General features: G+C 49.5%; 3 protein-coding genes and 1 long non-coding RNA gene across 17 annotated transcripts in view; 3 read left to right on the top strand and 1 right to left on the bottom strand.

Annotated features, from left to right (window-relative positions):
• The window catches only part of tyro3 (TYRO3 protein tyrosine kinase), a 14615-nt gene extending 13114 nt beyond the window's left edge, over window positions 1-1501 (top strand). For all 4 annotated transcript variants that reach the window (XM_049739869.2, XM_049739866.2, XM_049739868.2 and 1 more), the window contains 4 exons: window positions 1-17; window positions 125-284; window positions 443-579; window positions 1003-1501. The exon at window positions 1-17 is cut by the window's left edge and continues 93 nt beyond it. In XM_049739869.2, coding sequence (XP_049595826.1) covers window positions 1-17; window positions 125-284; window positions 443-579; window positions 1003-1384 — 696 coding nt within the window. In that variant the 3' untranslated portion in view covers window positions 1385-1501. The remainder of the gene's footprint in view (window positions 18-124; window positions 285-442; window positions 580-1002) is intronic.
• LOC125980582 (uncharacterized) lies at window positions 279-5222 on the bottom strand. The gene is made up of 2 exons (XR_007485674.1): window positions 5075-5222; window positions 279-1357 (listed from the first exon to the last, which is right to left on the bottom strand). It is a non-coding gene; the product is annotated as an uncharacterized lncRNA (long non-coding RNA).
• On the top strand, window positions 5148-20330 carry mgaa (MAX dimerization protein MGA a). 5 transcript variants are annotated; one of them, XM_049739841.1, is made up of 23 exons: window positions 5148-5296; window positions 6188-7250; window positions 7598-9104; window positions 9717-9828; window positions 9918-10007; window positions 10240-10368; window positions 10479-10601; window positions 10682-11346; window positions 11419-11692; window positions 12233-12354; window positions 12428-12496; window positions 12570-12636; window positions 12730-12980; window positions 13112-13351; window positions 13450-13999; window positions 14203-14388; window positions 14681-15213; window positions 15284-15403; window positions 15471-15576; window positions 15694-15784; window positions 16137-16504; window positions 18857-18997; window positions 19830-20330. In XM_049739841.1, exons 2-23 carry the CDS (start codon window positions 6247-6249, stop codon window positions 20177-20179), a joined length of 7098 nt encoding a protein of 2365 aa, XP_049595798.1. In that variant the 5' UTR covers window positions 5148-5296; window positions 6188-6246; the 3' UTR covers window positions 20180-20330. The 5 variants fall into 5 exon arrangements, 4 of the variants coding, with proteins under 4 accessions (XP_049595798.1, XP_049595800.1, XP_049595797.1 ...); XM_049739843.1 differs by having other exon boundaries at window positions 5270-5418; window positions 10685-11346; XM_049739840.1 differs by having other exon boundaries at window positions 5270-5418.
• Window positions 20331-20887: 557 nt separating this feature from the next.
• Window positions 20888-27758, top strand: part of mapkbp1 (mitogen-activated protein kinase binding protein 1) — a 32760-nt gene continuing 25889 nt past the window's right edge. For 4 of the 7 annotated variants that reach the window (XR_007485664.2, XM_049739846.1, XM_049739848.1 and 1 more), the window contains exons 1-4: window positions 20889-21227; window positions 26462-26553; window positions 27056-27118; window positions 27183-27240. Coding sequence is in view for 5 of the 7 variants with exons in the window: in XM_049739846.1 (XP_049595803.1) it covers window positions 21114-21227; window positions 26462-26553; window positions 27056-27118; window positions 27183-27240 (327 nt within the window). In the remaining 2 variants the exon portion in view is untranslated. The other 3 variants (XM_049739847.2, XM_049739849.2, XM_049739850.1) reach the window with 3 other exon arrangements.

Below are 27758 nucleotides of genomic sequence, written 5' to 3'. Positions count from 1 at the left end.
GCAGCCCGCAACTGCATGTCAGTCCTCCTCAGCCTTTATTGCCTTTGCTTTTCACGCACCTCGGTCACACAATACGTCCACAGCCGTTAGATGATTGTGGTGACGTCCTTCTGCTCTGCATCAGGCTGGATGAGAACATGGTTGTGTGCGTCGCAGACTTTGGTCTCTCCAAAAAGATCTACTCAGGAGACTATTACCGGCAGGGATCCGTCTCCAAGCTCCCCGTCAAATGGATCGCGTTGGAAAGCTTGGCCGACAACATCTACACCACGCAGAGCGACGTGGTACTGCTACATTTTATTTTTAGCCCCACAGCAATCGGTATCATCAACTCAATGAAATAGTCATTTTAGTGGTCGGGATGAAGTCAAACATGATGTCATCGATTCTTGTCTCAGGGAGGCTATCGGAGGTGATTGAAACCTGTTTGTGTGTGTCACAGTGGGCCTTTGGCGTCACCATGTGGGAAGTGATGACCCGTGGCAAGACGCCGTATCCCGGTGTGGAGAACTCTGAGATCTACGAGTACCTGATACGAGGAGAGCGCCTCAAGAAACCTGCCGAGTGCAGACAAGACATGTGAGTCTGGGATGTATGCGACACCTCAGTTATGGTGTCATGTCAGCAAGGCTTATGTCACGTGCCAGCTCAAGCGAATGCCACGTCAGTGACTGTCACGTGTTATAACGTCACATGATTTGACCTGACATGATGTGATCTCGGCTATAACGTCATAATGATTATCAAGTTTCTGTGATGACATCGTAACAATGTCATTTTGACATCTTGCTGTCTTGTGACCTTTCAGGCTTGCCATGACGTAACATTGTCATACCCGCTCAGTGATGTCATGAGATTGTAGTTAGTGTCATAACCACTGCAGTGTCTGTGTTGTCATCATGATGTCATGTGACCTACAAGTTCTAGTCGTGTGGGTCAGTTTTGATTAGCTCAATCTCATGCGATTCATGCATCTTGCACCAATTTCATGTGACCTCTCAGTTACGACGTGATGCACAGCTGTTGGAGTCCAGTCCCCAAATGTCGGCCAACGTTCCAACGTCTGGTGGTATTGCTGGAGGAGCTGCGGCTTAGTTTTTCACCTGGCGTCCCTTGCAAGGAGTCCTTACATTACGTCAACGTGAAGGGAGAAGGCCAAGAGGGCAGGGGGGCCAGCGGGGCAGACGGCACACAAGAGGGTAACGGCTTGAGCGTCCCCTGGAAGCGGGACGCTGAGGACGAGGAGCAGGACTGGCTGATGGTGGCGTCTGAGGCCGCGCTGGCTATCGGAGGCGGCGCAGACTACAGGTACATTGTAGACCCCTGTGGAGGGGGGCAGGGGCCAGGCGTGGACAATCTGGAAGAGGACATTGTTCACGTGTGAACTGACCGAATGGCACTCGAGACACTGAGCGAACACTTGAGTTTTGCACACTTTCTTTGGCACTTTTTAACTTGCTTGTTAATTTGAATAAGACTCATTAAAAACTTTCATTTCTAACAGCTTCATATGCAGGGTTACTGATGCCAAACACAACAAAACCAGGTCTCTGGAAACTCTGGTGAGGTCATGAAAGTGGTTAGCGTCAACAACGCAACAGATGGCACTGAGGCTGTTGTTGTGCACCCTGGAACTTTGTGTGAGCCAGACAACCATTTTTGATTGCAAACTGTTAATGGAAAAAAATAAAACGGCAATTATCCATCCATCCATCATGTGAACCGCTTACAGGCGTCCTGGAGTGGTTCACATGAGCGGTACCCCGCCTACTTACCCAAGCCAAAAATTCTTGTTGCATTTCTTGATTCATCTGATGTGAGCCAGCATGCTACTTGATGCTTCCTGAACATGGTTATGACGTTAAGACCTAATATGTAAGCTACTGATGCCAATCTGACCGCAGTACTAAGCTCGTCGTTGACGTCAAGTGAGGCCAGCGGTGGCTAATCGAGGCTGCGTTTGTCGCCATTTTGAAAGAACCCCCTCTCCCCGCGGACGTGCTAGCTTTCCAACTTTTAGCTCTCTGAGAGGTTTTTAATATAGCTACAATCTAAAGGCCATCTTAATTTTCAGCTTGCTTTGATTGTGTGTACCAGTTGACAGTCTATTTCTCTCATGCGCTGATTTGCAGAAATGTTTATAGACGACAAAATAGTTTGCTGCTGTGCACATTGGTGCTGTGCACAATGCACTCACTCGTTCCATTGGGCAATTTGCGGACCCAGATGAGATGATGCGACATCAACGGAACTGCCATTTTGTTGTTAGCGCTAGTCCTCTGAGAGTTACAGACCAGCTTGCAGGGGAAACGGCAGTTGAGGATAAAACCTGCATCGTACTAAGAAAGCCCACTTCCTACTAGTCAGGAGGAGGATAACACAAGTATCCATGAGCAAGCAAGGATACAAGCACCAGTTAACTTTGTGCTAAAAAGTACGGATTAACATTGGACCAAAATAACTAGTTCAGGAAATTGATCGATGGGATCTGCTATTGGCCAGTGTATGGCGAGGGGATTATGGAGATTAAATTATTTAGGGTGACCAGATTTGGGTTTTTTGACAGGGGTGGGGTCATTTTATTTGGTTATTTTTTGGGGGGTCATTTGTGTCGTATGTTATGACACAAATGACATGGTGTCTGTATAGCAATTGCATTTATTGGCCCGAATAACACAAAACAACATGTATACAATAACAAAACATATTTACACACAAAACAACATACGTACAATAACAAAAACATATTTACACAAACAAAAACATATGTGTACGCTGACATTTTTTAGTTTTATAGTGGTACACGAAGTAAAAAAGAGACAAAAGAAATACAGCCATTGGTGCAACATTTGAAGAAAAGAAAAAAAAAAGGCTCCTCTTCAGTCCTCCTCTTGCAGGGGGCGTTGGCACCATTATTTGCCACAGACACGCAAGTGCCTGTCTTGCATGTCAAGCATGTGTTTTTTTTTTTTTTTTTTACTCTTGACGATAAGTTGGACAGCGCCACCTATGATTATGCCCTAAGACTCATTTGTACTACTATAGACCAGTTAAGTTGTACCACCTCAATTCTGTTCGCTAGAAGTACCCGACTTTGTCTTCATAAGGATCACGACCCTGACGAAAGCACGGGAATTGTTTTATTCAACTCCTCCGTGAACATGCATTTTCGTTTTGGCATTGCTTGTGAACACTTGGTGTATGTAGACTGGCCAGCCCACCCTACTTCGCAGCAAAGTGACTAGATTTGAGGAGGAGGGCGTGACTTATTTGCGAACGATACAGAAAAACCTGGAATTGAGTGAAATGGAACGGAGTGGCAAGTCTATTGACAATGTACTGTACATGTGTTATGTTTGAGGCAGTCCAACAAAATCCCGGACGCTTTTGAAATTCCCCTCTGACATTTTTTTAGGTCTTAAAAGTAGGACATGTCTGGGAAAAAGAGGACGTCTAGTCACCCTAAATTACTTCAGCCTAAAACTAACACGCATGATTCAGATGACCCTCTGCATAGATAATAATACATACAGCCTTTACTGCCCCGTTGAAGTGGCAGTCCTGCGATGGTATCTTAGTTAAAATCCCAATTAAAAATTGCATCATAGCTGCACATCTGATGTTTGTAACAACCCAATCCATGTCAAAATCGATCAAAAATTCAATGAGTTAAAATGAAGAAGCCAAACACTAGCTGTTATATATCTATGGCCTCTGCAACTAGCTCCCAAGAAGCATGCAAGATAACCCATCCAGCATTTGCCGCAAGGAATATTTATCCCTATTTTGCAATACTAACGTGTGCAATACCCAGTGTACCGTTGGCCACAATGCAATGAGAGATTCTGCTTGAGTTTACACATGATGTGCCAAATAAGTCTTCTGCAATTTAGGCCTAGGTGCCCCCAGACGCTGCCACTGGTGGCAAAAGTACTGTGCACTTAAGTAAAAGTATAGATACTTGTGTAAAAACAGACTGATAAAAGTAGAGGTACAGGTAGGTTCACCTCCTTTTTGAATGTTTTCTTTGGGTTGTCATCTGCAGAGATTAAAAAAAGCAATAGTAAAACTGGCTGTTAGAAGTATTGATAAATATCTTGATTGAATTCTTTATTTCGAATGTGTGAGAATGACAGTTCAGAATAGTGCTCAAATACGATGTACTTTGTTATTTCCCAACACTGTGGCGCACGACAGTCAAATGAGACAAGATCCCGCTGCTAATTTGTTATAAAGTACAAAACTCAAGTACAGTTGCTGTATATGGTGTTACCTCACACCACTGTACTACTCGTAGCATGTGAAAAGACAAGCATGTGTTACCATTTTGTGCACATTAACGACTGCTACACAACTTGGCTGTGTTAGTGGGTGTTGTAGCTCTTACTTCAGACAAGTACACACCGTGGTAATTCTACTACCTCAAATAAAATGTTTTTGTGTAAAACATATTGCCATAATTGTCTCTGTGGACTGGTACGCATACTAATTGTCTTTTCATCCATCGTTGTGTAACTGTACATCATTGTTGGGTTACTACTGTAGACCAGTTAAGTTGTACCTCCTCAATTCTGTTCGCTAGAAGTACTGACTTTTTTTTTCTTTTTCACGTGTTGTCATTCATAGGCTATTTTGACATGGCAGGGTATAAAATGCACAGAACCCCGCAGTTCCAAAATAAAGCAAGTAAACGTGAAAAATGTCCGTTTCGTAATTACTCAACTATAGTTACATTTTGTACGTTAATTACTTCTAACCATTGAAGTACACTAGGACGAAAATAGACTTCAGCCATTTTGCGCCGCGAACTAGTGTTATGTTGTCAGTGTGTTACTGCACGTCGTTGTCATTACTAGTTGTACTTGTATAACTACACGTCGTCGTAGCTGACCACGCGTACCGGTACACGTGCGGTTGCACTCTCAAATCCGTCGTTATGTTACCGCTTCGTTGCACAAGCTCAAACGAGTCGTCGTTCTGTTATACTACACGTTGTAGTTGAGTTTACTCCAGATCACGCCCCACTCGCGGTCCTAGGTTACTGTTGAAGTTCGTGCCGCGGTACAAACCCTACCGAATCCGTTTCGGGGCCAACGCGCTGCCTCCGGCTGTCGGACTACAACGGTGACGACGGTCCCGGTGGAACGGCGACGTCTGACCGACGACGAAGGAGAGGCAGGTGGCAGCGGCACGGCATTAAAATGGCGGCCGAGGAGGGTGCGCACTGCGCAGTCACGCGTCGTGACGTAGCAACACACAGAAGGACCGACCGACTGACGGCAGCACGCTGCTAGCGGTAGGAACAACTAACCAAGCAAGAAAGAAAGCTGTCGAAGAGACGCGAACAGAGCGGAAAGGGTCGTTAAGTGGATTGAGGTCACGGTGTCCACGCGGTAGAAGCTTTTAACCGCGTGAAAGGTAATCAGAGTGACGTCATGAAACGCATGGTCGTGTTTGATGGAGGTTGTGCTTCAGGCCCAGCTAGCATGTTTGGCATGCTAGCTAGCCAGTTAGCCGATTGTATTCCCTTGTTGCATGATGCTTGGATATGAAGTAGGATATGTATTTATGATAACGTTTTAAGCAACGTACAAATAAATAATTTAAATAGAGGTTTTGTTGTCGCGTTAACTTGTTTTGTCTCAAATAATATGTAAATAGCCATCTTTAGTTGAGTTGCCGTCTGATCTCAAAATAAACCACACTTCAAACTGACTTCTGCATAAAAAAAAATCAAAACAAATAGGTAGTTATATTTAACTATTGTCTGTAACTCTAAATGTAAATGTGACAAAACAAGAGTTTTTAAAACGCTGAGTCTTGTTGGACTGATACCCTGAAGATTTGGAATATCTGATGATGGGTTCCGGAAAAATTGCGTTTTTCCTGTGGGAGTACAAAATAGCCTTTTTGGAGATTATTTGTGGCAACACGACCCGAATGAGGCTAAGTAGTAGAGAAAATTATCGACTCGTTATGTGTTGTCGAACAATCTTCTAGCTCGTCCAGTTGCTATTTGGTCTCTAAATGGAAGAACAGTCTTGTTGGTGTAATGTAACATATTCACAATGAATTGTATGCATGCAAATTCGTTGCCAGGGTAGCGTTACAGCGTTTGATGATATGATAATATGATGTCATTATTATCACGCTTGGTAAAGTACTTTTTTCATCCCTCTCCCCCCAGGATGTTCTTGTGCCCTCTGGTAAGACATAGAAAATGCTAAAGACGTGTGGAATGCGCCCATGGCCTCTAAGGCACAACAGAAAGTGATGGTGTTTGATGACGGCAGGTCGGCCAGCCCTGCAGTTGCGCCTGATGCCGATTATCTGCCTCAGCACTTTGCTCAGGCAGGCCAAGGCTCAAATGGATGTTACAAAGAGGCCACCCTGACGGGTGAAGCCGACGCACAGTCAGGTACATCCTGCAGTAGACGCGCTGCCACCAAACTGTGTAGAGGGGATTTGCTTCCAGCTGAGAGCACTTGCAGAGGCATCCAAGTGACTTTGGACAACAACAACATGTGGAACGAGTTCTTCAGGTGTAAAACTGAAATGATTCTGACGAAGCAAGGCAGTAGGATGTTTCCATATTGCCGGTTTCGCATCTCTGGACTGCAGCCGTCCAAAAAGTATGTTTTGATGATGGATGTTCAGCTGGTAGACCAGAATCGTTACACCTGGACCGGCACCAGCTGGCATGCGGCCGGGAAGGCGGAACAACACGTGACAAATCTTCTTTTTGCCCATCCCGAATCACCTGCCGCCGGTCAGCTCTGGATGCAGAATCCGGTTTCGTTTTACAAACTGAAGCTGACCAGCAACGCGGCCGACCAGCAAGGCAACGTCCTAGTGCACCCGATGCATCGCTACATTCCGCGTTTGCATGTGGTCCAGACGGAGAAAGCTCCTGAAGACATTAAGCTGAATGCCTCAAACGTTGCCACGTTCACATTTCAACAGACTGAGTTCATGGCTGTCACCATGTACCACAACTGCCAATTTGCTCAACTCAAAGTCGATTACAACCCGTTTGCTAAGGGACTCAGGGAGGACGGTGTCGGTTCGCTCGGCCCAAAGATGAAATCCAACCAAGGTGAAGCTGCAGTATCCGGTCAGCAGCAACCGCTCAAGAAAAGCTTGAAGTCTTTGCTTGCAAATCACAAAGCTCGAAGCTTTACGAACACTACAAATTGTGTCCAAGAAGTATCCATGGGACCTGCACCCCAAGTTGTGAAGAACACTACCTGGTAAGAGCTTCTTCTTTTAAAGATGCTTTTATTCTTTACTGCAAACATCACATTGTTTCCTACTCTGAGCTTGAGTTGTCCTTCAAGAAGTCCTCCATGTTGCTGAGTGTTTTGGGGAAGTGACCCATTCTGTAAATGAGAATGTATGTCTTGGTGCTTACCTGATCTGCTCTGTGCTTAGTCGTAGATAAAATGAATCCTTCTCAAGATGCCGTTTGAACGAGCTGTCTTGGTTCTGACACCATGGTCTTTAGATTTGATTGACAGGCACCAGTGATTGTTTGTTGTCTCCTTGCAACCACCTTGTGAGTTGTAAATGAATGACATGCTACTGTTGTTTCCTTTAGCAACAACTCACGACCAGCAGATCAATTAAGTGGGGACCTCGGCCGAGAGGTGCACATTTCCTTAATGAGATGCAGTGTGGACTCCTCAAAGGGACTTGAGCAAAGCAACGCTATTACAACTGCAGGAAACGCCACAAGCCAAGACATTGATAAAGCCAATAAGCAGTCGACAGAGTCCTCAAGTGAAGCTCCACCGCAAACAAAGGGCCAAGGACTGGTTGTTTCTGAGCCTGAACGTCAGTCCAAGGTCCAACGGCCTCTTCCTCTGCCGGCCTTGGCGCTCTTCTTGAAAAAGCATTCCACTAAGACCAAGGCCGTCAAGAGCAAGTTGGAATCTTCCTCGACCCAAATTCTTGCAGAGGTCCAAAGCGGGACAAGCACCGCTTCTGCTAATCAGAATCCAAACACAACATCTCACGTGAAACCTGACAACCAGGGTTCTACCTCAAGCGGATCAGACAAGTTGAGTCTGGGAGAAGAACCTTGTCAAGCGCTCTGCAGTCTGGCTTCTCCGGAAGCAAAACGATTAAGAACTTGTCCTAATGTCCTGGTGCGTTCAGCTTGTGAGCCAGTAAAAGCAGAGTTTGCCAAGGTTGAAGAGCCACTTGGAAACCACAAGACTTTGCTTTGTTCATCTCTTCCTACCTCCTCTTTGTCTCCACTGTTGAACCGTGATACTCCCGACATGCCAAGCACCCCGCCGCCCTCAGTGTCCAAGTCTGCTCATTTTCTTGCTGGCTCACCGTGTTCAGCTTTTGGCTTCGAGCCGTTGTCCCCCGTGAGTTCGCCAGAGCCACTGCCTTCACTCCCTGCTACCTTTGCGTTGGAGCTGGACTCTGGCTCTTCCAAGGCTCCTGAGGCTTCACTGTCAAGCAAAGACTGTGACCCGTCTGTCTTTAAGTGGCATACGGTGTTACCTCCTCCTGAACCCTACGTGGAGCCCTCTTTTGAAGTGTTCCAGCCCACGGCTCAGACACTTTCACTGGAGTCCTCCTTGTTGCCTTCCCAAAGTGCAGCCAATGAGCCATCCCCGTCTGGTGTCCTGGTCCAGCCCGATCCCTCAGCTGTCCATTCTCTTTCTTTTCAAGAGAGTGAGCAGCCGCTGCCTTTCCCAGGGGAACTGTCTCCCCTTGCACTTCCGCTCACTCTCTCGCCAACGTTTTCCTCCTTGGATGGCGACGCGTTGTCCCCTACGCCTTCTATCGCCGATCTCATGCAGTTTTTCTCGACAGAAGAGCACCTCGCAATGGGCGTGGAGTTTCCCAACGCGGATTCGCTTCTACCTCCCTGTCCGGCTTATGTCTCGGGAGAAGCCAACACACCGGCTCCTCCTGAGCATGTCCTGACGATGGCGTCCCCCAAACAACTGAAGAGCAAAAAGAAGGCTCGACGGCGAAAAGCTGCCATATCCGATTTGGACCTGAAGACGGACGACTCCGCCTACGTGACCATGAAGCCTAACCTGGAAGAAGTTGAGGAGCAGCTCTTTATCTCCTTCACATCCAAGGTATCCAACTCGCGCATTCACACGGCCATATTGTGTTTGTCATCATCTTCCTCATCAAGATAATGTCAAATTGATCACCGTCAAGTAAAGATCTTATGAGCGCCAAAGTTTCGATGTGCACCAGAGCCAGTCTCCAGTTGATGGAATTTACGGCTTTGAACCAAAGCGCTCATTTGAAATGAGTCAGCAGTTGCACGTGTATAGAGGCCACCAGAATGCACTTGCTCTAACTTTTCCTCATTTGTCCATTTCAAATCCTTGTGAAATGACCATTGTCCTTTGTTTAGAAATTGCATTTTGCAAAATGTTGTCGATTTCTACGATCCCAAATATAGCAAAACATCAGTATAAAGCTGTTGATTTCCCCTTTTTTATAGTTTTTTTATTTTATTTTTTTATAGTTTTGACATCGTTATGAACTTAAATTAGGTTGCAAATTTGCAATACCCAAGAAGTGTAGCGTAGCAACAATTTGTTGCCACTGTTATGTTAGAGGTCATGACCCCAAAATGCTGGCTTGCAAGTCAGTATTAGATAATCTCTGTGATTTTGGTCCTCGGACAGGTTCCTGGTGTCGTCACTCCAAAGAAAAACAATGCTTTTATGTTTTAGGAGGCTCTCAAACTTCATATCGCCGAGAGTGACGAGCAAGAAGCAAACAGCCGGCTTGTGCCGTCGCTGCCGGACGTTGGCCTGCTGCGAGCAACAGAAGATCACTCCCGTGGTAATCGTTCATCTGAACAGCCGCGCCCCCGGCTCAACCTTTCTTCTTTGTGCTTAGCGCGCCGCTTCCCGTTTTGACTCTATCACCAGACGAGACGATCGCTTTCTATGAGGAAGTTCTTGTCAAAGACCTCAAGATGATGAAGCACCAGCAGATCATCCACCCAGTGCTGCAAGAGGGTCGGAATCATCAATTTCCTCTCTCCTGAAATTTGTTTGCCAATCAGCAGATTTGCAGGACACCTTCCAAACTTACTATCATCTCATAAAAAAAGAAGAAAAAAAATGGCCTTGCTAAAATCTTTTTTTTTTTCCCCCCCCATCTCAGTCGTGTTGTGTTTTCCGCTTCACCAAAGTCTGTAGCAGTTTTGCCGTCAGGCTAACTAATGTTCATGTTATGTCATTTGGTCAGTTGGATTGAAGATGAACCTGCTGGACACCAGCCTCTCCATTGACCTGCAGTACTTGGGTGTGCGTCTCCCCATACCACCCCCGGGAGCCAGCGTGGAGCCTCTAAGCCAGGCACTGCTGCCGTTGCAGGGTGAGTCACAGAGTTTAAGGTTGGACTCGTCATTAGCCATGAGCGCCAGGCTGTTTGTCGCTTTTGTCGATGCTTAGTGTACATTCATTCGTCTTTCTGTATTTTTCTAGGCGCTTCTGGATCGTTTGTGTCCAGGACCGGAAAGACGACAGATGTGACGCAAATTAAAGGTTGGAGGGAAAAGTTCAGTCCTTCGGAATCCTCGGAGACTCCGTCGCTTTCCAAGGCCGAAGGTGACCCATATACTCTCGATAACGTGCGCTGTCTCGTGTGCGACTCTCGAATGTCGCCTTTCATGAAGCTTTGCTCTTAGCAGTGTCGGTCAGCTCGGAGCAGAACCGCAAGAACTTGTCGGCGTTCTGCAGTGACATGCTGGACCAATACCTGGAGAGCGAGGCCAAGCTGATTGACCAGCGCGTGACCAGCTTCTCTCAGCCACCACCAGATTCGCTGCCCGTCTACGAGCTTCCCGCCAGCAGCAGCAGCTACGTGCGCACGCTCGGCAGCGTCCTCAAGAAGCAAAGTGCCGCCCTGCCCAGCTTCGACCTCATCACTGGGTTCATCCCACCCTCCAAGAGAGCCAAAGCCCCCCACCTGCAGCTTAAGACCGCTAGGAAAGCTGAAAGGAAGCCCAAGAGTTCCAAACCCCTTTTGACAGACTGCCCCCAGGCCCCAGCTCTCCTCGGGGAGGAGTCTCCAAAACCAAAGGAAACTCCGCCCATAGTCTGCCCTGCGCCAAACATGCTGGTCTCTCCCCCCGCTCAGTCCCCTCCTTTTGAGAGGAGGAAGAGGCTCAAACGTAAGCCGGTCCCACAGCAGTCTGGCGCAGACCATTCAAGTTCCCTCCAACCACTGCTGACCCGAGCTTTGCTAAAGCAGAAAGACCTGGAGGACGGCGCTGCCTGGGCGGGGCATCCTCACACCTTCGTCACGAAGGAAAGAGCTTCCATATCGCTGACGTCGCTTTTCACCTTAAAGGTAGCCAAGGTTGATTTGTTCCCATGTCAGCGCTTGATATGTTTTGCAGACATTCCGTGTGATTCCTGGCAGGGTTTTGTGAGCGAGAATCCCACCGCCCCCATCCGGCTGTCACCCCGGCCTGATCCAGCGTGCCTCAACGACTTCTGCCGCCTGGGCTGCATCTGCTCCAGCCTGGCCCGCACGGCCCGGCTCAGCCACTGCGGCCGGCCGCAGTGCATGCTGGGCTGTAGCTGCCTCAAGCAGAAGGTGGTTCTGCTCAAGAACCTGGACGGCTCCGACTCCAGCCCATCGGGCTGCTGCGCCACCAAAAGGAAGAAGAGGAAGAGGATGAAGATGGCCTACAGTAAGTCCGCGTAGCTCTGGATTGCTCACGCCGTGCACTGCCAGTTCACCAAAAAACATTCAAGTGTGCACACAAGACAAGCAAGTTCATGATGGACTTTTGACTAAATTTTTACCCAAGCTGGTCTCAATCAGGCCAACGCGCCACGTCGTACTTAAAGTCGACAACGACGGATGGCCGCCATCTTGCTTCCCCAAATTTGTCGGATGAGGTTGCAAAAAGTTACAAGACTGCTTAACTTAACAGTAGAAAAGAAACCAAAAAATCCATCCATCCATCCATCCATCCATCCATCCATCCATCCATCCATCCATCCATCCATCCATCCATCCATCCATCCATCCATCCATCCATCCATCCATCCATCCATCCATCCATCCATCCATCCATCCATCCATCCATCCATCCATCCATCCATCCATCCATCCATCCATCCATCTTCTTCCGCTTATCCGGGGTCGGGTCGCGGGGGCAGCAGCCAAAAGACATCTGCAAGATGGATTTAAACTTGCAGGTGTCGTTTTTTTTCTTTCCCTTCAGTACTCAAGGAAGCTGACAGTGTCTCTCAGCCCGCTGAGCGCATCCGGACGCTATGGAAGAGGGACGACGGTGACGCCCACCCAGAGGTGACGCATGTCCCCGAAGCCGTCTTGCTTTCCAAGGTGCTCCTCCATCTTATTTCGTTCAGCCAAAAATGAACCTCGAAATTAACAAACGATTCGCGTGACCCAAAAGGCGACACAAGACACCGGCAGCTGTGCCCGAGTGAGAATATTTGTGGGAAAGAGTGGAACAACGCAGCAGGTAAGTGCTGACTGACTCAATGGAGAATTTCAGCCAGCAACCTTCCACTGACTACGCCTCCATCATCCTTCAGAAGCCATTCAGGAAGCCCAAACGGCGCAAGATGAAATGTGGCAAAAAGCCCGGAACTTTGCATCCAGGTAACTTCCTCCTGTTTTTGTGTGATCCCATTTGGAAGTGAATAAGAAAGAGGGGGGGGGCTGATGGTGTGAGTGTCACGGCCGTCTTGCCAGTTGAGCCGCCAAACCTTGCGGAGGAGTCGAGAGCGTCCAGACGTCTGACCATCCTCACCGAGGGTCGCTGGACGTGTGACGAGGACCGCGACCACGTGCTGAAGATGCTGTGCGAGGCCATGGCCCAGGACCAACTGAAAAAGCCCTTTTGGGCCCGCACGTACCAGATCAGCCCCATCAGCCAGACGGTGGAGGACACCGGCACCATCCACTACAAAGTTCTCATCAGCAAACAAGGTGGCGCACAGAAGGTTAGTGCGCTTGACAGAGTATGTTGTTCAGCTCCAGTCAAGATAAGTCCAAACAAAGTATCTTTTCTAAAGGTCAATGACCTCCACCTTTGCTGTCCAAAACTTTTGTGGTGCCTCATGAAACCCGGCAGGCGCAGGAGGTGGAGCCCATGGAGGCCTGGCAACGTGAGGTCACCGAGGAGGATTTTACAGAGGACTCTCCTCAGGAGCCCGACCAAAGCGACACAGAAGAAGATTCAGCGGAGCGAGCTTGGAGCGAGTGGAAGGACAGGAGCCAGATGGGCTTGGCTCTGCCCTTCTTCAATAGCGTCTCAGCCGCCGGCTTCCTGTCGGCCAGAAAGAAGCGAGCGGGTGGCACCGACCCCATCCAGGTGAGCCGTGATGATGTTGACGCTTTTAGAGCTTTTTAGAGCGCTTTCTAAGGCGACTGAGTGATGGATTGGATCGGCTGGCTTGTGTCTGCATGCAGGTGAACGGGAAAAAGTATCCTCTGGCCAAGATCCAATTAGGCGAGATGGGGGCGCTCCACCCCGCCAACCGTCTGGCGGCATATCTGACCGGCCGTGTGGCAGCCGCCAAGAAGCAGACCATTATTCCAACGTTATCCGAACCCCAGCGGATGTCTTCTCACCGCCATGGGCTGACGTACCCAACCGCCAAGTCAACCGCTGTCTCCACGTCAACCGCTGTCTCCACGGCAACCGCTGCGTCCATGGCACTCGTTACTACTACAGCCCCGACCAACACGTCACCCGCCGTCTCCACGGGTAATGCCGTCTCCACGGAAACAACCGCGTCCATCGCACCCGTCGCTGCCACAACTGCCTTCAGTGTAGCTGCCATCTCCCCGGGAACTGACGCTTTTTCGTCAACCGCCGTCTCCACGGCAATCGGCCCCCTCACATCACCTGTTACTACCGCATCTGCCGTCACCACAGCAACCTTGACCTCAACATCAACCGCCACCGCTACGCCTGCTGCCGCTGTCACTTACTACTTGGTGCCACCTCCACCATCAGGTGAGCTTAAAGGGAACTCAACATAATTGGTTTTCTGGTGTCGTGTAACAATTTCAATTCATGTCCTGACTGAGCGAGCTAATTATTCCTCACAAAAGCAGATTGCGCGTGTTTGCTAATCATTCCTCACAAAAAGCAGATTGCACGTGTTTGGAAACAGCACACACATGACTTTTGGGGGTCTTGAATGGTTCCGCTCGCAGGTCCCCGCATGCCAACGGCCCACCCGGCTGTGCCCTCCTCCTCGACAGTCCGGATGATTCTGCGGCAAGTGCAGAGTCCGACGGGCGTTCGCTACTACCGCAGACCGGATGGCAAACTGGTCCAGCTGATCCCAGTCAGCCAGCTGAGAGCGGCCGCCCCCTGCAAGACAGGCGAGTCCCCAAAAGGTAAACCCCTGTCCAGTGTCCCAATGCTCGGTGTCGCCACATTTAATATTTTCTGCACGATTGAAAGGCACATCAGAGCTCAGACTCTCACCCATAGTCCGCATTCGCTATTTGTTTTGACGCTTGTGAGCGAGTTCCGAATAAATAAAATATGATTGTAATGGGCGTGCACTTCTCGAGTGCTTCATCGTCTTTGCAAATGGTCTGGTGCCATATGAAAGATGAGAAGGAGAATCGCGCGCAAAGATCCTTGTTTACAAATTGTGATGAAAGCTGCTCTTGTTGTCCTCAGGTTCCACCCGCGCCTCTCGAACTTCTTCTCTCATGGCTCCTGCGAGCGGCACGGCTGGTGGCCCAGTGCCACCGAGCGCAAACGCCGGCATCTCGGGCCTTAAGTCGTTCACGGTCAACCGCGTCTCCTTCCCGCTCCTCCTCGATTCCGCATCCTCGAGTCAGAAGAGCATCACCGACAGAATCATTCCCTCTACCTCCACAAAGAATCCTGTTACATCCGAGTTCCCTGACCTCGTCAGTTCGGAAGTCCGCAGCATGCCTGCCGAGACAGCACCCACGGCCCTCCTGAATAACCCGGATGTGGCAGAGTCAAAAGTTTCAGGCACACAGGCTCCTTCATTCAGCTCGCCGGAGCCAGCCAGGGATGTGGCGGACCTGGACGTAGTCTGCATTGTGGATGACGAGAACAACGTCCGAGATCGCGAGGGCCGTGTTATCAACCTGGTGGACTCGTCCAGCGACCGGACAGATCACTCATCCGACTCCACAGATGAGTCGACCGACTGCGAAGAACTCCGCTCCGCTGACAGCGTAAGAAAGCTTGTTTGTAGCATTTCAGGACATCCTCCACCTCAGCCTTCCATGTGACGTCCTTGTGCAGAAACTTGCCCACAATGTTTCGGAGCGGCTGCGGCGGCACAGGATGTCGCGCATGTTCAGCGAGTTAAGGAATGAACTCCAGCTAAAGGGCAACGTGTCCGCCGCCACCACCTTGCATGAGGTGAGTGTGCGACGTTTTGGGCCGCTGTGGGTCCGGCCCTACTTTTGCCGCTGGTCTTTGTTTGCAGGCCGTTCAGGTGATTAAGAAGCTCCGGGCTACCGAAAAGCGTCTGAGATGGGAGAAGATGGCGCTGACCCGACGGAGGGAGCACTTGATGGCCAGCCTCCTTCCGCGTGAGTTTCCACCTCTTTTGAAATGGCCCCTCATCAAGTCAATAACGCAAGAGGCACCCGAGAGAAGAGCATGCCCACAAAGCAGCCTGACAATAAAACTGTGCTTGTCGATCACAGGTAACGGCGGCCGTGACTGCTTCAAGTCGTCGAGGCCAGACAGCCCGGAAGACGACGCAAGCGGGACCAGTTCTGCCTACAAAACAAACTGGTGAGGAGGAGTGTTGGCCTCACAACTCCGTTAGATTTTCATTTTTCAGTCCATGTTGTGGCGACCGCAAAGAGATGCCGTTTGCTTGATTTGAGGCTCAGCATATGATTCGGAAGCGCGCCGCTATGCCTCAAATGGTTTGCCAATGTGTCAAACGAACAAGGAATGAGAAAAAACTGAAAGCAACACGATGTAATGTTGGAGCAGCTGTAATATGTGTGTCGATCTGGAGCAAGCCCAAGACTGGCTCCGCGGAGGAGAGAGTCGACTTTACGTTAGTCTGATCACAGGGCTGATGATGTCACCACGTGCAGTGACTTGAAAACCGGTGCGTGTGCTTAACCCCAAACAGCAATGCCGGCATCATTCGGCCCTCGTCTTCCCCCGAGCCCCGTCCCACGTCCCTGCTCTCGTCTGTGACGACCGACCCCGCCGTTGCTATGGCACCCGCTGCCTCCGAGCTCCACTCAGCAGCCTCTTTGGTTGACGGGGACGTCGTATTTGATTCATCCACTCAGAAGCTTCCACGGGAACGAGCGCCACCCGACCTCGCCTTAGTCGCCCCACCCCCTCCTTCGCCTAAATCCGCAGCTGTCAATCAGCCAAAGGTGGCCCCGCCCGCCGCCTCCCACTCGGAGCTGATGGAGAGGAATCGACCCAGGACGGTGCCCAACATCCTGTCTCGGTGCAAGAGCCTCGTCCCCTCGCCCGGTGTGAGTGGTAAGTAGCTAAGGCGAGTTAGCACCTGAGTCAAAACGGCACCACAATTCGATTTACACAAGTAGCGAGCCAGAGCACTCGCAAGGAGCCGCTGTATGCCACTGGCCCCGCCCACACATTCATACCCGACTCGCATTGCCATTCATACCCGACTCGCATTGCTCGCACAGCAGCTGTCCATCTCTGCCGGACGTTGTCGCAGTTATGGAACTCGCAAACCGCTGTAGGCCACTAGCCCCACCCACCAGGGCCGGACTGGGAGATTTTTTTCAGGCCAGGAGTCAGTTATGTAACCAGGCCACCCTGGCCTTGCCCACACGTGCGTGTTCACACCCACACTTAAATGCATGGGTACAAGCAAAACAGATTTGTGCGCACACACATGCACACATAATTGTATGTTTTTGGCTGATTCAAAACAAATATGCACTCCAATATAAGCATAATAGTCACAACAACACTCACCCTGGGTATTTTTAGTCCTGGACAGTTCCAAGTCTCAGCTGTGGAAGGGTTCACCCACCAAATATTTGGAAGCAAAATATGGGAATGGCTTTCTTTGGGTTTTGTTGTGGGTGATACCGGAAAATCAAATCAAAATCTCTGGAATGAGGGTGATAATAATCAAAAGGTCTCTGAGTCTGACTGTTGGCCTTTCCCTTGAACTGCTCCCTGGACTTGTGACTGTTGGCCTTTCCCTTGAACTACTCCCTGGACTTGTCTTACCAGTATACTCTGCATCTGCTGAGAGTGTCAGAACAACCAGCATAATAATTATAATATCGACAATAACACATTTAATCAATATCAAAAGAATTATATGTTCAAATATGTTTTTTTTTCCAAATGTTTCATGCGTAGTCATATCCTATTCAATCACATGCAGTGATAAATTATTTTATCTTTTCTTTACCTTTTGTATTTCTGTTCTTTACCTGTCAGGTGCTCAGAGCTAGTACCGGGCCTACTGTCTGAAGCACCAAAACTGGCAATACAGTAATCCCTCGTTTATCGCGGATAGTTGGTTCCAAAAACCACCCGCGATAAGTGAAATCCGCGAAGTACGGTCACCAACAAGAAGTACTGGGCAGGCTAACGAGTTAGCTGAAAGATGCTAATTCAAGATCGTGCTAACGAAAACGAACTAATAAATGAATGTAAACGAACATTTGGAGCAATACTACATTGTCCTAAAGGTTAGACACAAAGTTTTATTTTGACTTTTAAATGTTTTTTTTTTAATTTGGAAAAAAAATCCGGGATGTAGTGAAGTTGCGGTGAACGAAACGCGAAGTAGTGAGGGATCACTGTATTTCCACCTTTGCATAGGAAACATAGACATATATTTTTGTATTAATTTAGCCAGGGCCAGTTATCGCATTTTGTTTAGAAGTTTAGAAGAATGTGCATGTAAGAAAGAATAACAAATGACTCTTCAACTTACAAAATCAACTAGAACTAAATCTAACAATGAATCAACAGAGGGACACAGCCTTATTACATGGCAGCGGCACACATGCACACAACACATGCAAACTGGCATGCATACGCGGGCGCACAGTTTTTAATGGCGCCATAGGGGGGGGGAGGCTGAAAAAATTCGGAACTTTTCTGCATTTGGCCGTGTCCTCCAGCGCCTTTCTTTTTTTGTCCCTCTCCGCACCGACTTTCCTCTTCTTTTTACCTCGTTCAAGTCCATTATCCTCACTTGCACCACTCGCAAGCTACACACACCACAGCAGACGGAACCTGACATATGCAACACACCCCTTCCTCCACACGTGGTCTGTGTGGTTGATATGGACTGTGGGGGCGGATATTAATTGATATAAACCAATCGTCTTTCCCTCCTCACATGCTCCTGGCCTGAGTGGCCTAAGTGGCCTGGCCTGTCTCTCTGATAGGCACGCCGCCGCACCGGCAGACTTAAAAAGCAAAACAAAAAAACAGACGCAGGCCAATCCTATGCCGGCGCTTCGGGAATACTCCCGGTTCTCCCTATGGTCAGTCCGGGCGTGCCGCCCACACACTCGCAGTGCTCGCACCCCTGCCGTCGTCCTCGCTGTCAATCTCTGACGGACGTTGTCACTGTTATGGAGCTCGCGCTCTGGCAATACCTAGTCCACATGTAGCGTGGTCAGACAATAACGCCGGGCCGGTGGAAGTTCGCCGATGCTGGGCCGACCGGCATAAATAGATATGATGACGTCAACACCTTCTTGCTTTGTTGCCATCCAAGATTCAACGTTTTTGCACTTTAGTGGCAGGTGCACTCAATCAGAAAAAAATATCACTCAGGTGCACGTCCTGGAAAAAACCTTGCTCATTTGTTTCTGACCACCATAATTGCAGGCGACCTCTGCAGCTTGCAGGCCATCGAGCCCTCTGAGCTTTTATCCATGGTGGGGGCTGCGTTACCAGGGCAACCGTTCATGACTCTGACCACACTGCTGATGGATTGCGCCACGCCGCTGTCTTCTTCAGCAGCAACAGGTACGTAAACATTCCTGGCACCCCACACTTATGTTTTTTTTTTCCTTTTAGTAAATAGTTGCCAAAGGGTTCTGAAAAGTCGCGCACTATAACAACCAAATTGCTAAGTTGGTAACTGCGTGTGCTTTTCATCAGCAGAATGGTGCTTTTTTTTTGTGTTATCAATTTTAAATGTCTTTGTTTTGAATAAAGGGTGGCTCGGTGGTGCACTGGGTAGCACGTCCGCCTCACAGTTAGGAGGGTGCGGGTTCGATTACACCTCCGGCCCTCCCTGTGCGGCGTTTGCATGTTCTCCCCGAGCCCGCGTGGGTTTTCTCCGGGCACGCCGGTTTCCTCCCACATCCCAAAAACATGCTTGGTAGGCCGATTGATCACTCCAAATTGTCCCTCGGTGTGAGTGCGAGTGCGAATGGTTGTTTGTCTCTGTGTGCCCTGCGATTGGCTGGTAACCGGTTCAGGGTGTCCCCCGCCTACTGCCCGATGACGGCTGGGATAGGCTCCAGCACGCCCGCGACCCCCGTGGGGACTAAGCGGTGCAGAAAATGGATGGATGGATGTTTTGAATGAAGGGTTTAAGGCAGGGCAGATTTTTTCAGGCCAGGAGTCAGTTATGTAATCAGGCCACCCTGGCCTTGCCCACTCGTGCGCCGCCGCACCGTCAGATTTAAAATAAAAATTCGGGAATACTCCCGGTTCTCCCCATGGTCAGTCCGGGCGTGGTTTAAGGTCAAAATGTTATTAATTCGATGGCTTCATCAAATAAATCATAAAAGCTAATTGTTAGTTGCAGCCTTAAAGTTGGCACACTAACGTCAAAGTATGTCATCTCCAGTTGAGGACCCGAACAGCTCGTGGCTTCTGGCTCCTGCAACACCACCACAACCACCGGCACCACCAACTGAGTCACCGCCCCCCTCATCCTCCGTTGCGACGGCAATGCCACCGGTCAGCTGGGTGGTATCGCCGTCAAACTTGGACCACCAACCTGCCCCCAGGGACGAGACTCCGGGGCTGAATGGCCACACACTGGCCCCACCCCCACTGCTGCACATGAAGGCGGGGGGTGGGCAGGCAGAGCACCTGCCCCCCGCCGAGGCTCCGGCGTCCCCGGGCAAGGGCGTGTCTTGGAGGCCCATGCCCAGGTTGGTCCCGCTGGGGCTGCGGGGGGCGCCGCCTATGTGAGGACATCGCAAGGATCGGATGATTTGCCTGTTGGCCTGGCAACCGCTCACTGGAACCGGTTTTGTTGGTCCTAGTTTTTTTTATTTTTATACCTTACAAGTACAGATGTCTGCAACACTAATTTAAATAAAGTCTGACCACATACGTTCTACCCTTTTTACCCTACGCTAACTTTATAAGCTTGTCTCATTCCATTCATGCTTTTCTAGAGTGGTTGAGCTGGAGTCGACCCCAGGTGACTTTGGGGTGCATAAGTAAACAATTAACTGGTCGCCTTACAATTTCAGGGCTTGTAGGCGATGGACCAGTCGTAGCGAATAAAGATCAAATTGACTGCTCGATGTCAGTGCACTTCTAGGCAAACAATGCACTGGTCAGTGTCAGGGTATGTATGGAATGGGAACTGGTCCCAGCCAGTTGTAGGGCACACTGGTCGTTCGTCTACATCAGGTTACAAAAATGTATATCGTGTTCACCAGCAGAGTGTGCAGACAAATCGGAGTGGTCTCCAGCAATTATTCGGGTATGAATCGGCAAATGGACCAGTCACCAGTAAATTGACAGAACCATACTGATGAACCTGTTTTTCAGTTCTTGAAGATTATTGAATTTATTTTCTTAAGTATTCCTATCCACGTAATTTGTTCGTGTTCTGTAAGGAGAGTGTAAAACATCAACTTCCCTCAGAAATTTTACTTTGCAAGTGAAAACCGGAAACACTTGTGTCGCGCGGGAACTTGACGTGGCGCTGCGTCAGCTTTCGAGTCACCGCGGGACCCTTCTCTTCTTCTCTGCGATGCGGAACCGCAGCCGGCGACCCACACTGGTCCAGACTCACGAAGAAACCTGGGGGGAGGCTTCGGTTCTGCTCTGCTGAGCAAGGTCGGGCTCGCAACCGCCATGCCGCGTGGAGCAAGCCGCTAGCAGTGAAGCTATGAGCGGCGACGGTGGAGGCGCCATCAGCCGCCGGATCAAGAATCTGCTCAGATCCCCGTCAATCAAACTTCGGGGGCGGGGACGAGTCTTACGTCATCAGTTGGGCGACAAGGTGCGTGCCGAGAAAGCGACACTTTTCCAGACATTTATTAGCGTTGAGCACCTTACAGCAGTGTTTCCCAACCACTGTGCCGCGGCACACTGGTGTGCCGTGAGAGACGTTTAGCTGTGCCGTGGGACTGTCCAGTATTAATTACGGAGCGCATTGTAAACAGGATCGCCAAACCACTGGTCAGTTCGCGCAAGGCCTGATCAGCCACTTGCTAATCGTGCATGTGTGGAGAATCTTGAATCTTTTTCATATTGTGTCGATATGATTGTATTGCATCGGCACATATTCAGTTTATGTGTGTGTTGCTGTGTGCTTTTGCTAACAGTGACAGACACTATGGCGGTTGTGGTGCGTTTGTGGTCCGATGGAAATCAGAGAATGCAGTTCAACCGGAGAACCTGGATTGGTTATTTTTCACATACGTACAATAAGCAGTCAAGTCGCGACTCATCGACTGTGATAGCCACTCAGCTGCTGTCAGAACAGCAGAGCGTCTTTAAAAGTGACTTTGTTCTTATTGTTGCAATATTTATAGACCTAGTCTAAAACAGTAAACAAAATCACGTTGATTCTTTAATTTTAATCACAATCACTTTGAATAGTTTATTTCTTACACTGTCTAAAGCCTTTTTAAAAAACTGTCACTTTTATTTAAAAAAAGGAATACAATTTAAAGAATATTTAGTATTTATTTCTATTAAATTATTCGACTCTCCATACATATATAGGAATAGGACTCTACGTGTTTCATTGTAATATAACTGATTTTAATATAGGAGCTCAACAGATTTTTGTTGGCGGTGTGTCGCGAGATTTTGAAAAGGTGTGCCATGAATGAAAAAAGGTTGGGAAACACTGTGGTAAATGACCACAAATCAGAAGTCAATTTTTAACTCACATGACCATGTGGCGTATGCTGCCATGCGCACAAAGAAAATAAATAGTCACGGAATTAATTGAGCTTGCAAGAGAGGCAGGTCACCACGATGTGAAAATATGACCCGACATAAAGCAATTGTTTTCAATCCCCACCCCCAAAAAAAAAAAATTGCACCGCAATTTAGCGCCCACCTCAGCTGCACACCGGGTGACCATGTTTGCGCCCCCTCAGCTGCACACCGGGTGCCCATGTTTGCTAAGAAGTTGTGCACAGAAACAAGGGGAAATGCCAGTGAAGGTGGTGCGCAGGGGAGAATTCACCTGTGAGGATATGTGGTCATGAAAAAGGGGGGGTCCACTGTATAGTGCAACATTATTAGTGGGCTAAAGTCAATCACACCTCAATTTTATATTATTTTATTTTATAATTTTAATATAAATACAGGCCTAATTATTCTTGCACATTTTCTGAATTGTGTCAAATGGGTGATACAAAGCTATAACGTCACCCCCAGGTTACGTGAAATTGCTTTAGTCTCCACTTCACCTCTGAGTGAGTGACAATGTTGCGGGATGAGAAAAACTATCCACTGTTGTTCTTGTCAAGTGCCAAATAAAGAAGATGGACAGGAAAAGGTCAACGCCATCATTCTTAATATTTCTAAATTATTACTGTTCTCTGCCACTTTTATGTATGGTCAATACACACTGATATAATGTTCAGAATTGTCCCATTGTCTTTGTGCACTTTAAAGAGTTTCCTGTTGTGATGGCAATAGTGAAGCTTCTGCAATTGAGAAATGCAATTTTCACTTTCTCACGTGGGTCCAATCCCTGGCTGCAGAAGCTGGCTCTTGGGACACCTCTGGTTGGAAAGGAGGCCAAGCTGGTGTATGAGGCAGAAAAGTTCTGACTAGATATAGTCGGACTTGTCTCCACACATTGTTTGTGCTCTGGTACAAGCCCTCTCGAGAGGGCTGGACTATCTTCCACTCTGGAGTTGCCCATGGTGAGAGGCGTCGAGCGGGTGTAGGCATACTTATTGCCCCCCGGCTGGGCGCCTGCACATTGGGGTTCACCCCGGTGAACGAGAGGGTAGCCTCCCTCCGCCTTCGGGTGGGGGGGGACGGGTCCTGACTGTTGTTTGTGCCTATGCACCGAACAGCAGCTCAGAGTACCCACCCTTTTTGGGGTCCTTAGAAGAAGTGCTTGAGAGCGCTCCTTCTGGAGACTCTATCGTTCTACTGGGTAACTTCAATGCTCACGTGGGCAATGACAGTGAGACCTGGAAGGGCGTGATTGGGAGGAACGGCGCCCCCGATCTGAACCCGAGTGGTATTCTATTGTTGGACTTCTGTGCTCGACACGGAATGTCAGTAATGAACACCATGTTAAAACATAAGGGTGTGCATTTGGCACCAGGACACCCTAGGCAGTTCGATGATCAACTTTGTAGTCGTGTCATTGGATTTGAGGCCGCATGTTTTGGACACTCGGAGGAAGAGATGGGCGGCGCTGTCAACTTATCACCACCTGGTGGTGGGTTGACTCCGATGGTGGGGGAAGATGCTGGTCCGACCTGGCAGACCCAAACGCACTGTGAGGGTCTGCTGGGAACGTCTCGCAGAATCCACTGTCAGGAAGAGCTTCAACTCCCACCTCCGGCAGAGCTTTGCACACATCCCGGAGGAGGCGGGCGACATTGAGTCCGAGTGGACCATGTTCTGTGCCTCCATTGTTGAGGCAGCCGACCAGAGCTGTGGCTGTAAGATGGTCGGCCTGTCGTGGCGGCAATCCCCGAACCTGCTGGTGGACACCGGCGGTAAGGGATGCCGCCAAGCTGAAGAAGGAGTCCTATCTGGCCATTTTGGCCTGTGGGACTCCGTAGGCAGTCGACAGGTACCGGATGGCCAAGGTAGCGGCTTCGGCGGTTGTTGAGGCAAAAACCTGGGCGTGGGAGGAGTTTGGTGAGGCCATGGAGAATGACTTCCGGATGGCTTCGAGGAAATTCTGGTCCGCCATCCAGTGTCTCAGAAGGGGGAAGCAGTGAACCGTCAACACAGTTTACAGTGGAGATGGCGTGCTGCTGACCTCGACTCGGGACATCGTGAGTCGGTGTGGAGAATACTTCAAAGACCTCCTCAATTCCACCGACACGCCTTCCATTGTGGAAGCAGGGCCTGGAGACTCTGAGGCGGACTCTCCAATCTCTGGGGTCGAAGTCACTGAGGCAGTTAAAAAACTCCTCGGGGGCAAGGCCCCAGGGGTGGATGAGATCCGCCCGGAGTTCTTAAAGGCTCTGGATGTTGTGGGGCTGTCCTGGCTGACACGCCTCTGCAACATTGTGTGGACATCGGGGACGGTGCCTCTGGATTGGCAAACTGGGGTGGTGGTTCCCCTCTTTAAGAAGGGGGACCGGAGGGTGTGTTCCAACTACAGAGGAATCAAACTCCTCAGCTCCCCTGGTAAGTTCTATTCAAGGGTGCTGGAGAGGAGGGTCCGTCGGGAGGTCGAACCTCGGATTCAGGAGGAACAGTTTGGTTTTCCTCCTGGCCGTGGAACAGTGGACCAGCTCTACACCCTCGGCAGGATCCTCGAGGGGGCATGGGAGTTCATTCAACCAGTCCACATGTGTTTTGTGGACTTGGAGAAGGCGTTCGACCGTGTCCCTCGGGAAGTTCTGTGGAGGGTGCTTCGGGACTACTGATAAGGGCAGTTCGGTCCCTGTATCATGATGCCAAAGATTGGTCCGCATTTCTAGGCAGTAAGTTGGATTCGTTCCCAGTGAGGGTTGGACTCCGCCAAGGCTGCCCTTTGTCACCGATTCTGTTCATAACTTTTATCGACAAAATTTCTAGGCGCAGCCGAGGCATTGAGGGTGTCCGGTTTGGGGACCTCAGCATTGCGTTTCTGCTTTTTGCAGACAATGTGGTGCTGTAGGCTTCTTTAAGCCTTGATCTCCAGCTCTCACTGGAGCGGTTCGCAGCCGAGTGCGAAGCGGTCGGGTTGAGGGTCAGCACCTCCAAATTCGAGTCCATGGTCCTCGGTCGGAAAGGGGTGGAATGCCCTCTCCGTATCGGGGATGAGATCCTGCCCCAAGTAGAGGAGTTCAAGTATCTTGGGGTCTTGTTCACGAGTGAGGGCAGGAAGGAGCGTGAGATCGACAGGCGGATCGGTGCAGCGTCGGCAGTAATGCGGACTCTGTACTGGTCCGTCGTGGTGAAGAGAGAGCTGAGCCGAAAGTCAAAGCTCCCAATTTACCGGTCGAGCTACGCTCCTACCCTCACCTATTGTCACAAGCTATGGGTCGTGACCGAGAGAACGAGATCCCGGATACAAGCGTCCGAAATGAGTTTCCTCCACAAGGTGTCCGGGCTCTCCCTTAGAGATAGGGTGAGAAGCTCGGTCATCCGGGAGAGACTCGGAGTAAAGCCGCTGCTTCTCCACGTTGAGAGGAGTCAGATGAGGTGGCTCGGGCATCTCATCAAGATGCCTCCTAGACGCCTCCCTGGGGAGGTGTTCCTGGGGTATGTCCCACCTTTAGGAGACCCCGTGGATGACCCAGGACGCGCTGGAGAGACTATGTCTCTCAACTGGCCTGGGAACGCCTTGAGATCCCCCGTTATGAGCTGGATGAAGTGGCTGGAGAGAGGGAAGTCTGGGAGTCCCTCCTAAAGCTGCTGCCCCCGCGACCCGACCCCAGATAAGCGGAAGAAGATGGATGGATGGACTTTCTCACATTCTATTAAAAAACGTGGGAATTTTTTTTTTTTTTTTTTTCCCATTGGGTCTTGAAGTACGGCTCGGTGGCACACTGGGTAGCACGTCCGCCTCACAGTTAGGAGGGTGCGGGTTCGGTTCCACCTCCGGCCCTCCCTGTGCGGAGTTTGCATGTTCTCCCCGAGCCCGCGTGGGTTTTCTCCGGGCACTCCGGTTTCCTCCCACATCCCAAAAACATGCTTGGTAGGCCGATTGATCACTCCAAATTGTCCCTAGGTGTGAGTGCGAGTGCGAATGGTTGTTTGTCTCTGTGTGCCCTGCGATTGGCTGGCAACCGGTTCAGGATGTCCCCCGCCTACTGCCCGATGACGGCTGGGATAGGCTCCAGCACGCCCGCGACCCCTGTGGGGACTAAGCGGTTCAGAAAATGGATGGATGGATGGATGGATGGATGGATGGATGGATGGATGGATGGATGGATGGATGGATGGATGGATGGATGGATGGGTCTTGAAGCAGTCTCGCTTAGGCCGTAATTCAGTGTAGAAGCACCACTGGCTGAGAGGGAGGGTCTTGTGACTCGCGAGCATGCTAACAGATGCTGACATGCTACTCAATTTCCTTTCCACCCACAGGTGACCTTGGAAAAGGTTCTGGGCATCACGGCGCCCGGGAACAGAGCACTGTCATGTGACCCGAAAAGTGGACTCTTGGCATATCCCGCCGGGTGAGCGACAAATTGTCGTTGCGATTAAAGCAAGAAGTAGTACCTTTGTCACCTCCTGGTGGCGGCATCGCTGCATTTGGGTAATGTTAGCGATCTTGCTAACGGGCCAAAACGTTTTATATCTGCCAGGAAGCTTTTTTGTGTTTACGATGGGGTCATACAGTAGGTTTTCACAGATGAAAGCTTGACACTGAGGTCAAAAGTCAATTTAACAGCAATGTGAAGTATGCAAGAAACAAAAAGTATTTTTTGTTTAAATTTTTTTTTCGATATTCCTTCTCAAGCTTGAAGGACATACAGAACAGAGCGAGCTGCTTTGTTAATTGAAGACTGTGGGTGAAAAATTTATTTGGAGCAAGTCACATACATCAGGGTGGGGGTGGGTCAGCATCTTAAGTTAGCATGGCTTGTTCTTAAAACACTCACGACGGCACAATGATGACGCGCACGTTGAGACGAGCATCACGATGGACACAATATGACCATAATCACGTGCATGCAGGTGCGTTGTGGTCCTGCTCCATCCTCGCAAGAACAAACAACGGCACATCTTCAACGTATCGAGGTAAACTCCTCATGGGCCACATTTGGCGCTGTTGCTTTGGTGACACACTGCACGCTCTTTGCAGGAAGACCATCACCACGTTGGCCTTCTCACCTGACGGCAAGCATGTGGTCACCGGTGAGGTGAGTCCCGCCTTGTGTGATGCTGGTAATGTGACTCAGTGTTTGACGCGTCAACATTAGATACAAACCAGCTTCGGTTGAAGTTGGGAAATTGTGTAAAATGTAAATAAGAACAAAATACAATGATTTGAAAATCCTTTTCAACCTATATTCAATTGAATACACTACAAAGACAACATATTTAATGCTCAAACTCATAAACTTTATTTTATTTTTCAAATAATTAACTTAGAATTTCATGACTGCAACACGTGCAGTAGAATTTGGGAAATGGCATGTTTACCACTTTGTTACATCACCTTTCCTTTTAATAACACTCAATAAACGTTTTGGAAGAGAGGAGACTAATTCTCTTAGAATTGGTAGAGTTTTAACCCGCACTTACTGATGTAGTGATGAACTGTATTTACTGACAATGGTTTTCTGAAGTTTTCCTGAGCCCATTTGGTGATATCCTTTACACCAGGGGTCACCAACACGTTGCCCGCGGGCACCAGGTCGCCCGTGAGGACCGCATG

Source organism: Syngnathus scovelli, chromosome 14 (genome assembly GCF_024217435.2).
Source record: "Syngnathus scovelli strain Florida chromosome 14, RoL_Ssco_1.2, whole genome shotgun sequence".
NCBI lineage: Eukaryota > Metazoa > Chordata > Actinopteri > Syngnathiformes > Syngnathidae > Syngnathus > Syngnathus scovelli.
Note: the sequence above shows the minus strand (reverse complement) of the source record. Positions and strands in the feature narration are given on the sequence as shown.